At 42.3% G+C, this 16,126-nt stretch overlaps 1 protein-coding gene across 1 annotated transcript in view; it reads right to left on the bottom strand.

Annotated features, from left to right (window-relative positions):
• Nucleotides 1-16,126, bottom strand: part of RASEF (RAS and EF-hand domain containing) — a 76,891-nt gene that overhangs the window by 36,823 nt on the left and 23,942 nt on the right. The window contains exons 2-3 of the mRNA XM_032392976.1: nt 9,618-9,764; nt 6,194-6,284 (exon numbers count right to left, since the gene is read on the bottom strand). Coding sequence (XP_032248867.1) covers nt 6,194-6,284; nt 9,618-9,764 — 238 coding nt within the window. The remainder of the gene's footprint in view (nt 1-6,193; nt 6,285-9,617; nt 9,765-16,126) is intronic.

A 16,126-nucleotide genomic window follows, 5' to 3' on the forward strand; every position in this document is an offset into this window, starting at 1 on the left:
CATGCACACATCACCAGGAGAGACGCCTCTAAGACTATTACTCATGTTGTGACAGGAGGCCAGGGCACATCTAATAACTAGTTTAAGTAGTTATTGCTGTTATTTATTAAAAGATATGGCAAGAGCCAAGGGCCCACATGCTTGCCTGAACCCTATCATGTCATCAGGGCCCAGGAAGGTCCAGTGGGTTTGTCCTTTTTCCAAGAGCTTACACCTTTACCTGAATTCAAATCACATCACCTGCAAATTTCTATGCTAAGTGCTTCCACATGGGCTGGTTCTTCTCACACGTGTCCTGCCTGGATCAGTGAATGGCAAGGGGCACCCCAGGAGGTCAGGGGCTGCAGGTCCCAGGAGCCCAGACATCTTCAAATGTCCTTTTTCTCTTCGCAAAGTATGGAACTTTGTGCCCTGTGTTTAGTATTCAAATAAATTATGTTACTAGCCAGAGAAATTGAGTGTGCAGCTATCCCCTGCTAGCCCACTACCAACAGTCCTGAGCACAGGGGGCAGAGCAGGAGCAAGGCAGACAAACGCGCATGCTGGTGGGGGAAGACAGGAGGTAAGACGACCTCAGGAAGTAATACAGGGAGAAGCTGACAGGGAGATGTGACAGGAACTGAGTTAGACAGGGGGTAAGGTAAGGCCTCTCTGCAGGGGAGACATGACCCCGTGTCTGAACACCTGCCTGAGTTACAGGGTCTTGCGACCCACTTACTGGCTGTCTAGCTGAGACAACTTACTTGGAGCCTTCATTTCCCTATTGGATTAATGTGAGGATTATATTAAATTACCCAAGTAAATTAAATAATCCATATAAATTAAATAATCCATGTAAATTAAATATTCTATGCTTAGGAGGAAATGTGTAGGAGAAGAGTAACATCTTCACTCATGGTAACCTTTTCTAAGCGCGTCTCTTGACTTCATCCAGCTCCACAGGTGAGGCAGCAATGTCGCCACTTCACAGGTGGATGAAGACGGGAAGGCTCCCAATGAGGCGCTACCTCGGACAGCCTTCCTGGCACTGAAGTGGACCCCGATGTAACTAGGCAAGTCTTCTCACTAAATCCAGGGCCACAACCTTAAACAACTTTTATGGTTTAAAAACATTTTATTCAGAGTTCAATAAAGGAAATTATCACCATGTAGCTCTTTCCATTCCCAACCTGTCAAGATGCCAAGAGATCGGGTAGGGGGTCACTACAGTAACTTAGGCAGATGGTGGTGGTTCAGACCAACTCATCACAAACTTCCAGGAAACTGAAAGGGAGGGAAGCTTTCCCAACTCATTCTATGAGGCCAGCACTGGCCTGATACAAAAATCAAACACATTAAGAGAAAACCACAAACCAGTATCTTTTATGAGTATGGATGCAAAAATAATAAACAAAATTTAGCAAAATGAATTCAACAAGATTCAAAAATGAAAATACATCATAAATAAATGAGGTTTATCCCCAGAGTACAAGTGTGTTTTAATACTTGAAAATCAATGTAATTCACCACATTGATGTTCTAAAAAAGAAAAAAGCCATGATCATTTCAATAGATACAGAAAAACATTTGATGAAATCCAACATTCCATTCCTAATTAAAATAACTCTTAGCCAACCAGGAACATGCGCAAAATTCAATAAAGGGCTTCTATGAACAGCATGCCACCAACATCATACTTCTTGTTGAGACAGAAATTATAGACAAGGATGTCTGCTCTCCCTTTTCTTGTTCTAACCAGTGCAATAAGGAGAGAAAAACAAAGTGATCATTCACACCAGAAAGATAGAAGTAAAGCTGTCTTTATTCATAGATTACATACCATTTACTTAGAAAATCTGATGGAATCTACCAAAAAAGCTGCTGAGTATGAACAATGTAAACAATAAGATAGGGTATAAGATCTATATGTAAAAATCAAGTGTATTTCTATATATTCACAATGGACAACCAGAAATTGAAAGTTTTAACAACACTGTTTAGAGGAGCATTAAAATATCAAATACTTAGGAATGAATCTGAGGAAAGATTTATAAGATCTTTATGTTGTACACTACAAAACATTGCTAAGAGAAATTAAAGAAGACCTAAATAAATGGAGAATAAATGGATCAAATTATTCATTATTGTTAAGATGCCAATTCTCCCCAAATTGATCTATAAATGCAATGAAACCAAATCAACCCCCCAGAATGTTTGGGTTTTTTGTTTTTTTCTTTTTGTTTTTAAGAAACTGACAAGCTAATTCTATGGAAATTAAAGGATCTAAAATAGCCAAGACAATTTTGAAAAACAACAAAGTTCTTTCAACCTAAATGTGAGACAGGAGTCCATCAAAATCCTAAAGGAGAACACAGCAGCAACCTCTTCGACCTCAGCCGCAGCAACTTCTTCCTAGAAACATCGCCAAAGGCAAGGGAAGCAAGGGCAAAAATGAACTATTGGGACTTCATCAGGATAAAAAGCTTTTGCACAGCAAAGGAAACAGTCAACAAAACCAAAAGACAACCGACAGAATGGGAGAAGATATTTGCAAATGACATATCAGATAAGGGGCTAGTATCCAAAACCTATAAAGAACTTATCAAATTCATCACCCAAAGAACAAATAATTCAATCAAGAAATGGGCAGAAGACATGAACAGACATTATTCCAAAGAAGACATCCAAATGGCCAACAGACACATGAAGAAGTGCTCAACATCACTCGGTATCAGGGAAATCCAAATCAAAACCTCGATGAGATACCACCTCACACCAGTCAGAAAGGCTAAAATTAACAAGTCAGGAAACGACAGATGTTGGCAGGGATGCGGAGAAAGGGGAACCCTCCTACACTGTTGGTGGGAATGCAAGCTGGTGCAGCCACTCTGGAAAACAGTATGGAGGTTCCTCAAAAAGTTGAAAATAGAGCTACCATACGATCCAGCAATTGCACTACTGGGTATTTACCCCAAAGATACAAATGTAGTGATCCAAAGGGGTATGTGCACTCCGATGTTTATAGCAGCAATGTCCACAATAGCCAAACTATGGAAGAGCCAAGATGTCCATCAACAGATGAATGGATAAAGAAAATGTGGTCTATATATACAATGGAATATTATACAGCCATCAAAAGGAATGAAATCTTGCCATTTGCAACAACGTGGATGGAACTGGAGGGTATTATGCTGAGCGAAATAAGTCAAACAGAGAAAGACATGTATCATATGACCTCACTGATATGAGGAATTCTTAATCTCAGGAAACAAACTGAGGGTTGCTGGAGTGGTAGGGGGTCAGAGGGAGGGTGGCTGGGTGATAGACATTGGGGAGGGTATGTGCTATGGTGAGCACTGTGAATTGTGTAAGACTGTTGAATCACAGACCTCTACCTCTGAAACTAATAATACATTATATGTAAAAAAAAGAAGAAGATAGTAGGAAGGGTAAAATGAAGGGGGGGAAATCGGAGGGGGAGACGAACCATGAGAGACTATGGACTCTGAGAAACAAACTGAGGGTTCTAGAGGGGAGGGGGTGGGGGGATGGGTTAGCCTGGTGATGGGTATAAAAGGGGGCACATATTGAATGGAGCACTGGCTGTTATATGCAAACAATGAATCATGGAACACTACATCAGAAACTAATGATGTAATGTATGGTGATTAACATAACATAATAAAATTAAAAAAAAACAACAACAAAGTTGAAGAACTAATATTACTTGATTTCAAGACTTATTATAAAGCAATAGTCACCAAAACAATGTAATACTGGCATAAAGTAATCAATGGAACAAACCAGAGAGCCCAGAAATAAAGCCACACAAATACAGTAAACCAATTTGGGACAAAGTGCAAAGGCAATTCAATGGAGAACAAATAGTCTTTTCAACAAACGGTGCTAGAACAACTGGATATCCACCTGCAAAAAAATATGAACTTTGATCCATATCTTGCAAAAATGGATCCTAAATGTAAAATCTAAAACAAATAAAACTTACAGAAGAAAACAGCAGAAAAATCTTTGTGACCTTGGATTAAGCAAAGATTCCTTAGATGCCAAAAGTCTGATCCATTAAAGAAAAATTGACAAATTGGACTTCATCAAAATGAAAACTCTCTACTCTTCAAAATACACTGTTAGGAGACTGAAAAGACAAGTCACAGTGTGGGAGAGAATTTTAAAAACAGAATATATAAAGAGCTCTCAAAACTCCCTAACAGGGGTGCCTGGGTGGCATAGTCGGTTAAGCGTCCGAGTCTTGGCTTCCGCTCAGGTCATGATCTCAAGGTCGTCGGGCTCTGTGCGGAGTCGGCTTGAGATTCTCTCTCTCTCTCCCTCTGTCCCTCTTGCTCAATTGCTCAATTGCGCGCTCTCTCTCTCTAAAATAAATAAATAAATCTTTAAAAAAAAACAAACCTGTATTTAAAACAAAAAAAACCCCTCCATAACAAGAAAACTACCTAATTTTTAAAGTGAACAAAAGATGTTAACATATTTCACCGAAGAAGATACCCAGTGGTTTCCTAGGAAGGAGGGCAGAGGAGGGAGGAAGGGAGGCATGAGGAAGGGGCCTGAGGAAACCTAGATGGTGGACGGATACACCCATTGTCTTGGCTGTGGTGGGGGTTTCACGGTGTACGGGTACACCCAGTGTTACCATCTTCTGTACTGTAAACCTGTGCAGTTCCTTGTATGTCAATTCTACTTCACACCTAAAATACTTACCTGGAGCAATGGAGTAACACTGTAGGTACAACAGGAGTCAAGGTCAGGAAGAGCTGAAAAAGGCCAGAGGACTGCGAGGGAGCATCAGGGGGAGATTTTCTCTGTGCTTGACGGAGTTGGGGAACACGGGAAGGAAGGGCAAAGAAAACAGATGGAGCGAAGGAAGAGCGATGATCATGCCCTACCAGAGCTGTGCGGTGAAGAATCGCAGGGAGCCGAGCTGAGCCAGATATTATAACGAACCACACATGAAGTTAAAAGGGGAGGGGGCCCCGGTCAGGGCTCCAACACCAACCACAAATCTGCTCCTCACATACGTGGCTGGAAGAAGTGGTGGGACTGATGGCAGCAGAGCATGCGTGCTTGGTAAGTGTACGATGAAGGAATGAGCACACAGATTAAATGGATGGAGAGGGGAAAAGGGCAGAAAAGAGTATGTGATTTTCCCTGTTTTTCGACTACAACAAATGGAGTGCTCACAGAAGAATGGGCTCTCCACTGCACTAAAGGAGTCCCATGGACTCCGAGGCACGCACTCTGTTGAATATGACCTCCAAACAGTTACTAAACTGGTCACTAAGAGATAAGACGACAAAGAGACCCGAAGTCATACATGTGATAAAGCAGTCTGAGGCAAAGAATCTGGAAGGACACAAAGAACGAAGAGCAACAGAAAAGAGCAGGCCGGCCACAGCCACGGTGCCAGGCACTCATATACATCACCAGGCTGGACCTCCGTGAAGCAGGTTGGTGGCATTACCCCATTCTAAAAATGGTACCACAAAGGTCAGAGGTCCGGTTATTTTCCCAGGGCCACCTGCCCAGGCAAAGGCAGAGCCAGGAAGCACACTAAAGGCCTATCAGATGCCAATACTCGGGCCCTTCTCACTCCATCCTGCTGCCTCTCGGAGGTAAGAGGGCAAATGAATAGAAAAGGTCCACCCCAACATTAGCTTTCACCCAGCTATAGTTTATAAGGAAAACAGACAAGTATTGCTTCTACAGAAATCATTGAAGGTAACAACTTTCAACCGTAAGAGTTCCTTCAGTGATGAATAAAATACATTCCATTATAAAACACTGAAGTTCGTAGAGAGAATTTTAATTTCCCTGCAATCTAGAAATTTAAAGTTGGCAGTGGACATGGTCAGGGAGACTGTGGCATAAAAGCCGAGCCACCCTCCTCTACCCAAGGGGGGCTCTGCCTTCTTCCTCGGGCCTCAGCTCCCATGGCACCTCCACAAAGAGGCCCCTGACCTCCCGACTTCTTCTCCCCATCGCTGTCGACCACACTTGCTCTTCACTCGTAGCTACTGAAATTATCTACTTTATTTGATTATTTATTATCTCTCTCCTTAATCTCCCCCCGAAACCACCACCGCCAAAAATGCCCTCTTTGAGAGCCCCTGCCCAGTGCCCGGTCTGTAAAAGGCGCTCCATCAGGATTCGTGGAAAGAATGGGCCAATCCCATAAACTCACGTCTTTCCGCGTCTTGTGTTCTGCTGCCTGAATCCTCTGATCCATTTCCTCCTCCAGCTCACTCAACTGCATGGCTGCCTTGTCCTGGGCTCTGAAATGCAAGAGGATGCACACCTTTTCACTGCAACGTGCAGAGACAGCTTCAACCTCGTCTATTTCAAGCCCTATTTTACAGATGAGGAGAAACACACCATTTAAAATAATAGTCCCTGTTCCTTCCACAAAGTAAGACAGGATTGGCACTTTGACCATTTGGCTGTAAAATAACATTAAAACTAGATATTTAGTAAATGGTATAAACTAGACAAAATAGTATTAAACTAGATCATGGCGAAGAACAGCTAAAGATATCAAAATCACTGGGAAGCTCTCAATAAATTCTGAAAATCCTTTTTGCTCCCACAACTGAGTGATATTCCTGGACAAAAAAAAAGAACCCCATGACAAACAGATTTTTAGATAGAATTCTGAAATATTATTATACAAAACACACAATGTGATATGCTACAGTTAGAAGGGGGGAAAAGGAATCTCAAAAATTATTTCTAATCAGTTCCCTAAAGTTCTAGAATAAAAATACAGTCTTTACATTGTAGAAAAATTCTGTTTCTTTTACTAATGTCATCCCTAAATCACCTCTCTATAGAGGCAGAGCACACTGATTTGCCAAAAAGTTAGAAATGGGAACATTTCGTTGAGGAGAGTTCTGGGATAGTTTTCCTGAGCAATTGGCTAGTACAGAGACATCTGTCACTTTACAGTGGTTGAGGCTGCAGATTAAACCCTAAAAAAAGTATTTTTAGTATTTTTTGTTCTCTCTCTGCTATACGTCTGACTATCTAAATTTTCTCATACATACGTCTTGCCTATTCCACTAGATGACAAGAGACTTGAAAGCAGCCACCACGGGATTTAGAGGGTCAATGACACGCTGCTGATAAAAAGTAGAGAACAGGACCTAAACAGAAGACCTCCCGTCTTCCAGTTTGACGGCTTCTGAGACACCATGTTAACCTGCTTTCTACCTGCGGACTCCCTTGTAACACAGTCTGCGCATGTATTACTTTAATCTTTATATAAAGTTCCAAATGAGTCCTGAGGGGTGGGGAGAAGGTTCCAAAATAAAATTTTGAGTAACTTACTACTATTTTTCACTTGTGTTTTCTTCATCCTTACCTGACAGCCTGCCCGAAGGGATGTTAACCTTGTTTGGAAAGTTAGCTATTTCCGGTTCATTTATAAGCACTTGCTATCTGAAATCTAGGAATTACATATCTCCACAGCAAGTTTGTTTTATTGGTCAACTCTGGGACTGTAAAATAGCCAAGTCCGTTCTCTCCCTATGACCATTTTTCCGACCACTCCTTCATGACATCCAGGACTATTCCTGAATGTGTTCTTTCTGCCTTCCTCACTCCTGAGCAATGATTTTTTTTTTTTTTTTTTTTTGGTAAATCAGGGTAGTCTATGATGCCACCGTGTTTGCCCCAGCAATTCCTAACTCCTAGTGAAATGTCTGGTGTGATGAAGACTGTCCACTCTAACCTAGTCCAGGGCTCCCATCCAGACACTCAGACCATCCTTCAGGTGCAAGCACAGAGCGAAAAGATAGAGACCCGCCCCCATCCAAAATCCCAGGTGAGGGCGGATGGTCCTCCGCGAAGAACATAAGAGAACTTCGCAGTCATCACGGAAGCACTTCAGCGAGGTCTCTGACAGCTGGGACAGAGCCTGACTTTGGCTCCCACCCCAACCACAAAGCAGCAGGAAGGAGACAAGCAGGACACGGCTCAGCACAGGTAACATACTCACTCCGCAGGGGTGGGCAGCAGCTTGGCTGGTGATGAGAACATGAGGAATGCCATTCTTTTTTCCCTTGTGGGTTTACATGGTACTATCCTTAAAGGTCACATATAAATGTGTGTGTGTGTGTGTGTGTGTGTGTGTGTATGGAAGTTTGTCTGTTTTAACAGGTATTCCTGGACACTTTAAAAACTCAACATGTGTGTCTGTGAATCACCCCCAGTTTACAGAATTTGGAGTTCATAGGACCCTTCTATCCTACTGAATGCCCCTGGCAGACAAACTTGAAGGAAAAGTTCAGAGTCGGGAACTGAAAATGTTCTTAAGAAACTCCCTGTGAATAGCTCCACTCTTGCATGACTCCAGAACTATAAAAAGTCCTATGTAGCATCGTTTTAAAACACTCCTATATTTTAATTCCCTTCACTTAAACTCCAAAAGGTTAACTAGATAGTCTGGTCATCATTTGGAAGGAAAGAATAAAGAGACAGAGGAGTACCCTCTCCTGCCCCCTTGCAGATGGGGTGCATCCTATCAAAGGGGCCTTCACAAGTTCTGGGTAGAGACCAGCAGGATGCACCACACACTCAGAGATGCTGGTGAAACAGATGGCAGCGAGAAGCATCTTTGGGGCAGAACAGCCGGGAATTACAGCAAACAAAATGCTCTCTTTCCCACTAATGCCAAAGGACTGTGGTCCTTCCGGGGAGCAAAAAGGCTGATGTTTGGACTGGAACACATGTAAATTCTTCCTCTGCACTGGGCTGCTGGGAAAGCCAGTAAGATGTCGATGAGAACCAGCTATGGCTTCCACAAACCGTGTAACAGTACAGGTTTCAAGCTTTTTGGCTTCCAGTTCAGGCTGGGTGAGGAGGGCCAGAGACAGGAAGTCCCACCACTGAGCACCCACCATGTGGGTGGCCTGGTGCGGGGGTTTACACCCAGCACATCATCTCCTGTGCCTCCACACCCTGAGAACGTGAATATTTACAGTCTCATTCTGCAGATACAGAAACCTGCCCAAAGTCACACACCTGTCCGTGACCAGGCCAGCCTTCAAGTACAGTCCTGTCCGCCTCTCTGGAAAAGAAGTTTCCTGTATGTTTCAAGTGGCTGGATATAAGATAACAAACCTCTTTGAACTGTTCTGTAGGGAATCACTGGTCTTGAGAAGTTTATAGGATAGGATCATGGTGACCTACTGATGGACTGCTGGCTGCCCCTACAGAGTACTGCCCTACTCAGCTTTTTTCATGCTGGTTCAGTTTAGGAAGCTCCAGATGCCCGAGGTTCGGGAAGTCCATCCACATCATAACGTGATCGTGAAGTTCAGTCCACGTGCCACCTGGACACAGAGCCAGTTAAAGGACCCCACGTGCCACTGAGAAAGGAAGGGCTTTGGGCACCCAGGTGGCTCAGTCGGTTAAGCATCCGACTCTTGATTTCAGCTCAGGTCATGATCTCAGGGTCATCAGATGGAGCCCCGTGCTGGACTCCAGGCTCGCATATGAGCCTGCTTAAGATTCTCTCTCCCTCTGTCCCTCCCCTCACCCCCATTCAACTCACATTCTCTCTCTCTCTCTAAAAAAAAAAGGAAGAAAGACAGGAAGGGCTTCAATACCTCTTTACCGCAATGGCCAGGTTTTCCATTTCTGTGCTCTGCAGTTTGATCTCACGGATAAAGTTCCTTATAACGTGTTCGTATGGCTGAATTAGTCTTGGCTCCACAAGGTTGATGTTTAGATATAAGGTACTAACTTGCTCTTTTCTGCCCAAAAAAAAAAGAAAAGAAAACCTAAAATTAAAAGCTAAATTAAACCAAGTAAAAAATAAAAAGGCAAATTTTCAGAATACTTTCAGGAATGAGACACATAAGAACCAAAAAAAGAGAAAAGCAACAATATAGAAGGACCAGAAGGGAGGGAAGAGAGAGCAGTCAGAGATGCTATGGCATTATTCTCTGTATTATTTTTAAAATGTAACAGCAAGTTTATTTTTTCCCAGATTTATTGAGGTATGACTGATAAATAAAAACTGTATATATTTAGGTTTCCAAGTCATGATTTAGTGTTAGAAGATATAGACTGGTGAGGGAAGAGAAATGCATAGGGAGGGACTGACAGGTAGGGGCATTCTTTGTTATTACTGTAGGATTTTTTTAAAAGAAAGGTAAATAGGGGGCATCTGGTTGGCTCAGTTGGTACAGCATGTGACTCTTGATCTCAAGAGTTCCAGCCCCACGTTGGGCATGGAGAAAGAGAGAGAGAGAGGAAGAGAAAGAAAGAAAGAAAGAAAGAAAGAAGAAAGAAAGAAAGAAAGAAAGAAAGAAAGAAAGAAAGAAAGAAAGAAAGAAAAAGGGAAGAGAAGAGAAGAAAGGAGTAGAAATAGAAATAGAAATAGGAAATGAAAAAAGAAAGGTAATAAGTTGTACAGAAAAACGTTAGGTAACCATTAAACTGATGAATAACATGTTCCAGCAATCCCTAATAAGACATATTTCAGCCTTTATGATCGTAAGAGTGAATGTACCTATTATTTTGTAGTCAAAAATTACTTCATATAAATTCACATGTATTTATATGTGACAATCCTCATACTTGTCATTATTAACTTTTATTAAAAGACACATATTCCAGAGTCGTTTCAAAAGAAAAACTGGGCAGCTCAGCTCCTGGAGGACAAAGGTGTGAGTCAGTGGGGTTAGCAGTGCTCCTGACTCAAGTCCAGTGACTGACACGCTAAGTGTACAGAGAGGAGACTCTGTGAAGACACAGAAAGGTGGCCATCGAAAAGCCAAGGAGACAGGCCTCATTAAGAACCAATTCCGCGGTGCCTTGATCTGAGACTTCTGGCCTCCAGAACTGTATGAAAATAAATTTCAGTTGTTTAAGCCACCAGTCTGGTATTTGTTACCAGAAATTCCTAGGAACCACAGCAAACAATAAAAGGCCCAAGGTCCCAGAGAGACTGAGTGACAGAGCTGGGATTCCACCCTAGTCTGATGCTGCAGACCACATGATCCGCCATAACATTATTTTGCTTCCCAGTTGTGTTAAAGCATCTGAACCGTGGCAGAAGAAATGGGATTCAAAATTAATTCACAGAACTATGAAACACTGCAAAATGTGAGGTATATATTAATCTAGAGGCTTAGTTAAGCATGGCCTCAAGGTGTGTCCATGAGCTATAAAATCCCCCAGGTTTGCACTTAGAAATAAACTGCTCAGTCTGTGCAGAGGCCAATTATGATTGAAAAGAACTGCTCAAGTGAAATATTATTAATAAAGCTGCAGGATTAAGTCACTTTATTTGATATAAGATGCAGGAAGTGGCCACCATCCTTCCCATCAGAGCTGAGTACAAACACTAGTCGCAATAGTGAGCCATATTTACTAGAGCAATAAACAAAACAAAACAAAACTACTCTTAGATTGTCCCATGCAACTTCAATGCATAACAGGATCATTACTTTTGTCAGTTACTGATCACCAGCAGGATACAAAACATAAAAACTTTCTCCTTCACAGGAACCTGCCTGTCAGAGATGGCCATTAAGATACCGTCACCTAGAGTCCTTGCTTATTGGCTAACAGCACAATAAAATGTTCACAAGGAGAGATCAGCAGCTTTCCTGACTTTCTGCAAATTTCAAAAATAAGAAAGAAACATAATGATTTGTAAATTTTTTTGCTGGTCTTGAATAAAGAATTTCAGAAATGGTTTACAGTGAAATATACAAACAGATCAATTATGGAAAATATCTGCATTACAGAAAATATGTGATATGGTTAACCACTGTGCTGCAGGCAGCTGAACACTCATCTATCCTGCCTCCTATCACAGGGCACACAGGGAGAAATGCCTTCCAGGAACCGCAGCAGGAAGACTAGAGTCATGACTAGTTCTGGTCAATGCAACGGGAACAGAGATGCTGTGTTGGCCACTTCCATGCTTGTCCCCAAAAATCCTTCGTAAGATCCTCAGCTTCTATTCATTTGTATTCTCCCTCTCTCTCTCTCTCTGTCTCTCTCTCTCTCAGCATCTCTCCCTCCATCCCCCTTCCCTCTCTCTCTTCCCGCTCCTTCTCTACCTCCCTCCATCTCTCTTCCTCATTCCCACAGCTGAAGTGAAGAATTCCAATATGGCGAAGTCATGGGATAGAATGCGCTTGGCTCCTGAATCACCACACTGAGCTTAACTACTCAGCAGGGCCACCTGACTACTTCAATCTGAATGACACACAAGAAAGAAATGTTTGTGTTTTGTAAAGCCACTAGGACTTGGAACTTTGTTACAGTCAGTTTGAACTTAAAAGGTTGGCATAAAGTTTCCTATTTTTTTTTTATTATCCTCATCCAGATTAAATTACTTCCTCATCTTTTTCCTTGATAGCTTTATATTAACTATGTAAAAGTTTCTATGACCAGGGTAAGTCTTTAGCACCACCACCCACTCTCTCTCAAGGGAACAAAAGACTACTGCGAAACATCATATACTGAGGCAGACACTTATTAAGCACCTTACGTATGTAGTCCAGGCAGTGATCCAGCAGTTACATGTACTATTCACTTAATCCTCATAGCAACTCTATAAAGAAGTTATCACCAGTATCCTGTTTACCAAAGAGGAAACTGAGGCAGAGACAGCTAAGTACTGTCCTGGTAGCAGAGCCAGGATTCCAACTCAGCCCATCTGGCTCCAGAGTCCAGCTCCCCATGGAAGAACTAGCCCTTTGGGCCAAAAGTAAATGCTGAACTGGTCTTTAGGGGACCCAAGGGCATGTCTCCATTTAAGAAAATTTAACATATCAAGATTTTTTAAAAATTGCTTTGGAGGATGTTATGCATTATTGCTGCAAGGATTGTCCACATTATAAAGAGTCTCCCTTAAAGAATGAAGGCATGATGAAGATTAAAATGAGATAATCTTATAAAATTTGGTTTACTTAAAGCTATTTCGGGAAAGCACAACTGTAGACAATAAGGCCCCCTCCCACCTTCCCTGGCCCCCATATGCCTGTGTGTTTCATTTGGTCTGGTTCTATGAAACTAGAGAACCATCTGGATTATGCCGAGAGACAGCCAACAGAACACACTTGGCAATTCTGACATCTGATGGAGAAAACAAAACAAAAATTTAAAAAACATCTTACTGTAACAAGAGATAATACCTTGCCCCTCTCTGTAAGCTTTAAAGGCTGTGCCCTGCCCAGGCAGCTAAACACACGTGGATTCTTCAGCTCAACAGACTTGGTGCCAAGACAATCTCTGTTCTGCTCCTAAGAGTGCCACAGTCACTGGCCTCCCCAGGTGTCCTGGCTCCCCACGTCAAAGGTTAAGCAAACAGAGAATACACATCGCCACACACAAGCTCTGTTTCCTTCTGGCCTGACCCCAGGTGGCATATGTGAGGACTGAGAATGATGCCTGGTGGTGACAAGGCCTGAAGCACTATTAATTCATTGAGTCTGGGGCCTCACCTCATGCAGTTACACTTGGATTCACAAATACCACGTAGACCTGCTTACAGGTGCGCTTGACAAATGTTCAGTAAAAATTAAGGGTCAAGCCATAGGCTTTAGTCAGCCAAGACAAAACACAGTCTCTACCCTTCTGTGCCAAGAGAGCCCCTAACACTAAAAATAATCTCATTTATGCCTGAAGGAAAAGAGATAGAACGAAAGGCAGAGAAAGATATCAGAGAAATGCAGATCAGAGAAAAACACGCCCTGAATTACCAACCAACTTTAGATGTTTAAATCCTAAGCCTATGCATCTTATTTGATAAATTACAAGATGATTTGTTAAAAAAAAAAAAAAGACAGTGGTGGTGGGTAATTACTGATGAAAAACACAACTTAGAGTTTTAAAATGGTCCTTGGGAAATAAGCATTTTATATCACAAATATTCCCACTGAAGCTGAAAGGGCTATTACAGGAACTCAGAAGAAAAACAGGTCCACTTAGGATGTGTACAAATTATAAAAGGGTCACACATTTTCACAGGATTTACTTAGAGGAGCACAGATATATCAACATTTATGTGTATATACTGGAATAGTGTTCGCCTTGAGAATGCTTGGACACCTCCGCTCCAAGGACACTTCTGGGAAATAGTCAAGCTCAGACACACACTCCACACTAAGGAACGTGGTGACCCAGTAAGATCATTAGGAAAACTGTCTCTTAGATCCGAAGTCTCACTGCATTAAGTATTAAATGGGGGGGGCTAACCTAGTCATTCAAACTATAAGTCAAATAGATCTAAAACCCAAGACAGTTTTCTATGAACAAAAGCCAACAGGATAAAGTACCGATGTCTGCGTCATCCTACACTAGGGTCTCGCATAAGAGAATTGACATTATGACCCTAACATCTGAGTACAGGAAATCAAAACGTCCATGCCATCCAAGGCATGGATGCTAGATCCTGGAAGTCAAATGCTAAGAAACAGACAAACAGACTCTAATGGGGGTTCCTTCCCCCATTAGACCTGCCATGAAGATTAGTACAAGATATTCTGGCAGCATAGACAGGGGAACATGACCAGCACTTGGGGGATAGCCTGAGGGATGAGTAGATAGATGTCAACTAGGCAGCGAGTGGGAAAAGGGTGAAGGAGTGGTGGCCTGTCCCAGGCTGAAGGGGCGGGACGGTGCGGGGGCAGCAGGTAGGGCAGCTGCTCCTGTAACCAGAAGAAGCTGTTGGGGCTGGGGAGCTGGAAGTAGGGGAGGCGGCAGCAGCGTCAGATGTGGATGTGGGGTGAGAAGTTAGCAGGAGCCAGAAGGCACAGCAAAGACACAGGAGGAGACAATTGTCGAGAGGGCGGGAAGCCACTGGAATGGTTAAGTGGAAGCAATGATTTGACCAAGTTTGCATCTTAACTACTCCCATCTTCATAAAGTTTTGGCTGAAGCAGAAAATTAAGCACAGGATTTTGAAACAAGTCTGTGGCGATAAAGGTAAATCTAAGTCCAATGTCATTTAATCCAGAAATGTACAACTTCAAAAGTTTTCATGAACTTTGACTTTCCTTTGCTACAGAATGTATAAAATTATAGACAATTTGAATCTGATCGTACAAACAGATCACCTGAACAGAGTAGAGAGCCCATAAAGAGACCCACCTGAATACAGTCAACAGATACTTGACAACGGAGCAAATGTAATACAGGAGCAAAGATAGTCTTTTCAACAAATGCTGCTGGAACAACCGGGCTTTCTCTTGCAAAAGAACAAATACAGACACAGAACTTACACCATTCACCAAAACGACGTCAAAATGGATCACAGACCTAAACGTAAAATGCAAAACTATAAAACTTCTAGAAGATAAGGAGAAGACTTAGATGACCATGGGTATGGTGGCAACTTCTTAGATAAAACACCAAAGGCATAATCCATGAGAAAAAGAATTGATAAGCTAGACTTCACTAAAATTAAAAACTGCTCCATAAAAGACAGTGGAGGGGCGCCTGGGTGGCTCAGGTGTTAAGCTTCTGCCTTCGGCTCAGGTCATGATCCCAGGGTCCTGGGATCGAGCCCCGCATCGGGCTCCCTGCTCAGCGGGAAGCCTGCTTCTCCCTCTCCCACTCCCCCTGCTTGTGTTCCTTCTCTCGCTGTGTCTCTGTCAAATAAATAAATAAAATCTTAAAAAAAAACCTTAAAAAAAAAAAGTGCCAAGAAAACGAGAAGATAAGCCACAGATTGGAGGTTATCTGTATGTATGATGTATCTGTAAAGGACACATCTGATAATGTACTGTCATATAAAATATACCCCCCAAAACCCTTAAAACTCAACAATAAGAAAACAAACAACCTGATAAAAAAAATGGGTCAAAGACCTTAACAGACACTTCACCAAAGAAGATACACAGATGACAAATAAGCATATGAAAAAATGCTCCACATCATATGGCATCAGGGAAATGCCAATTAAAACAATGAGATAGCACCATACACCTATGAGGATGGCCAAAACCCAGAACACTGACAATATCAAATTCTGGGGAGGATGTGGAGCAACAAGAACTCTCATTCGCTGCTGGCAGGAAGGCAAAATCGTAATCACTTGGGAGGACAGTGTGACAGTTTCTTAGACCAAACATACTCTTAACCATATAATCCA

The sequence above is a fragment of the Phoca vitulina genome, unplaced genomic scaffold, assembly GCF_004348235.1.
Source record: "Phoca vitulina isolate PV1807 unplaced genomic scaffold, GSC_HSeal_1.0 scaffold70, whole genome shotgun sequence".
Lineage (NCBI taxonomy): Eukaryota > Metazoa > Chordata > Mammalia > Carnivora > Phocidae > Phoca > Phoca vitulina.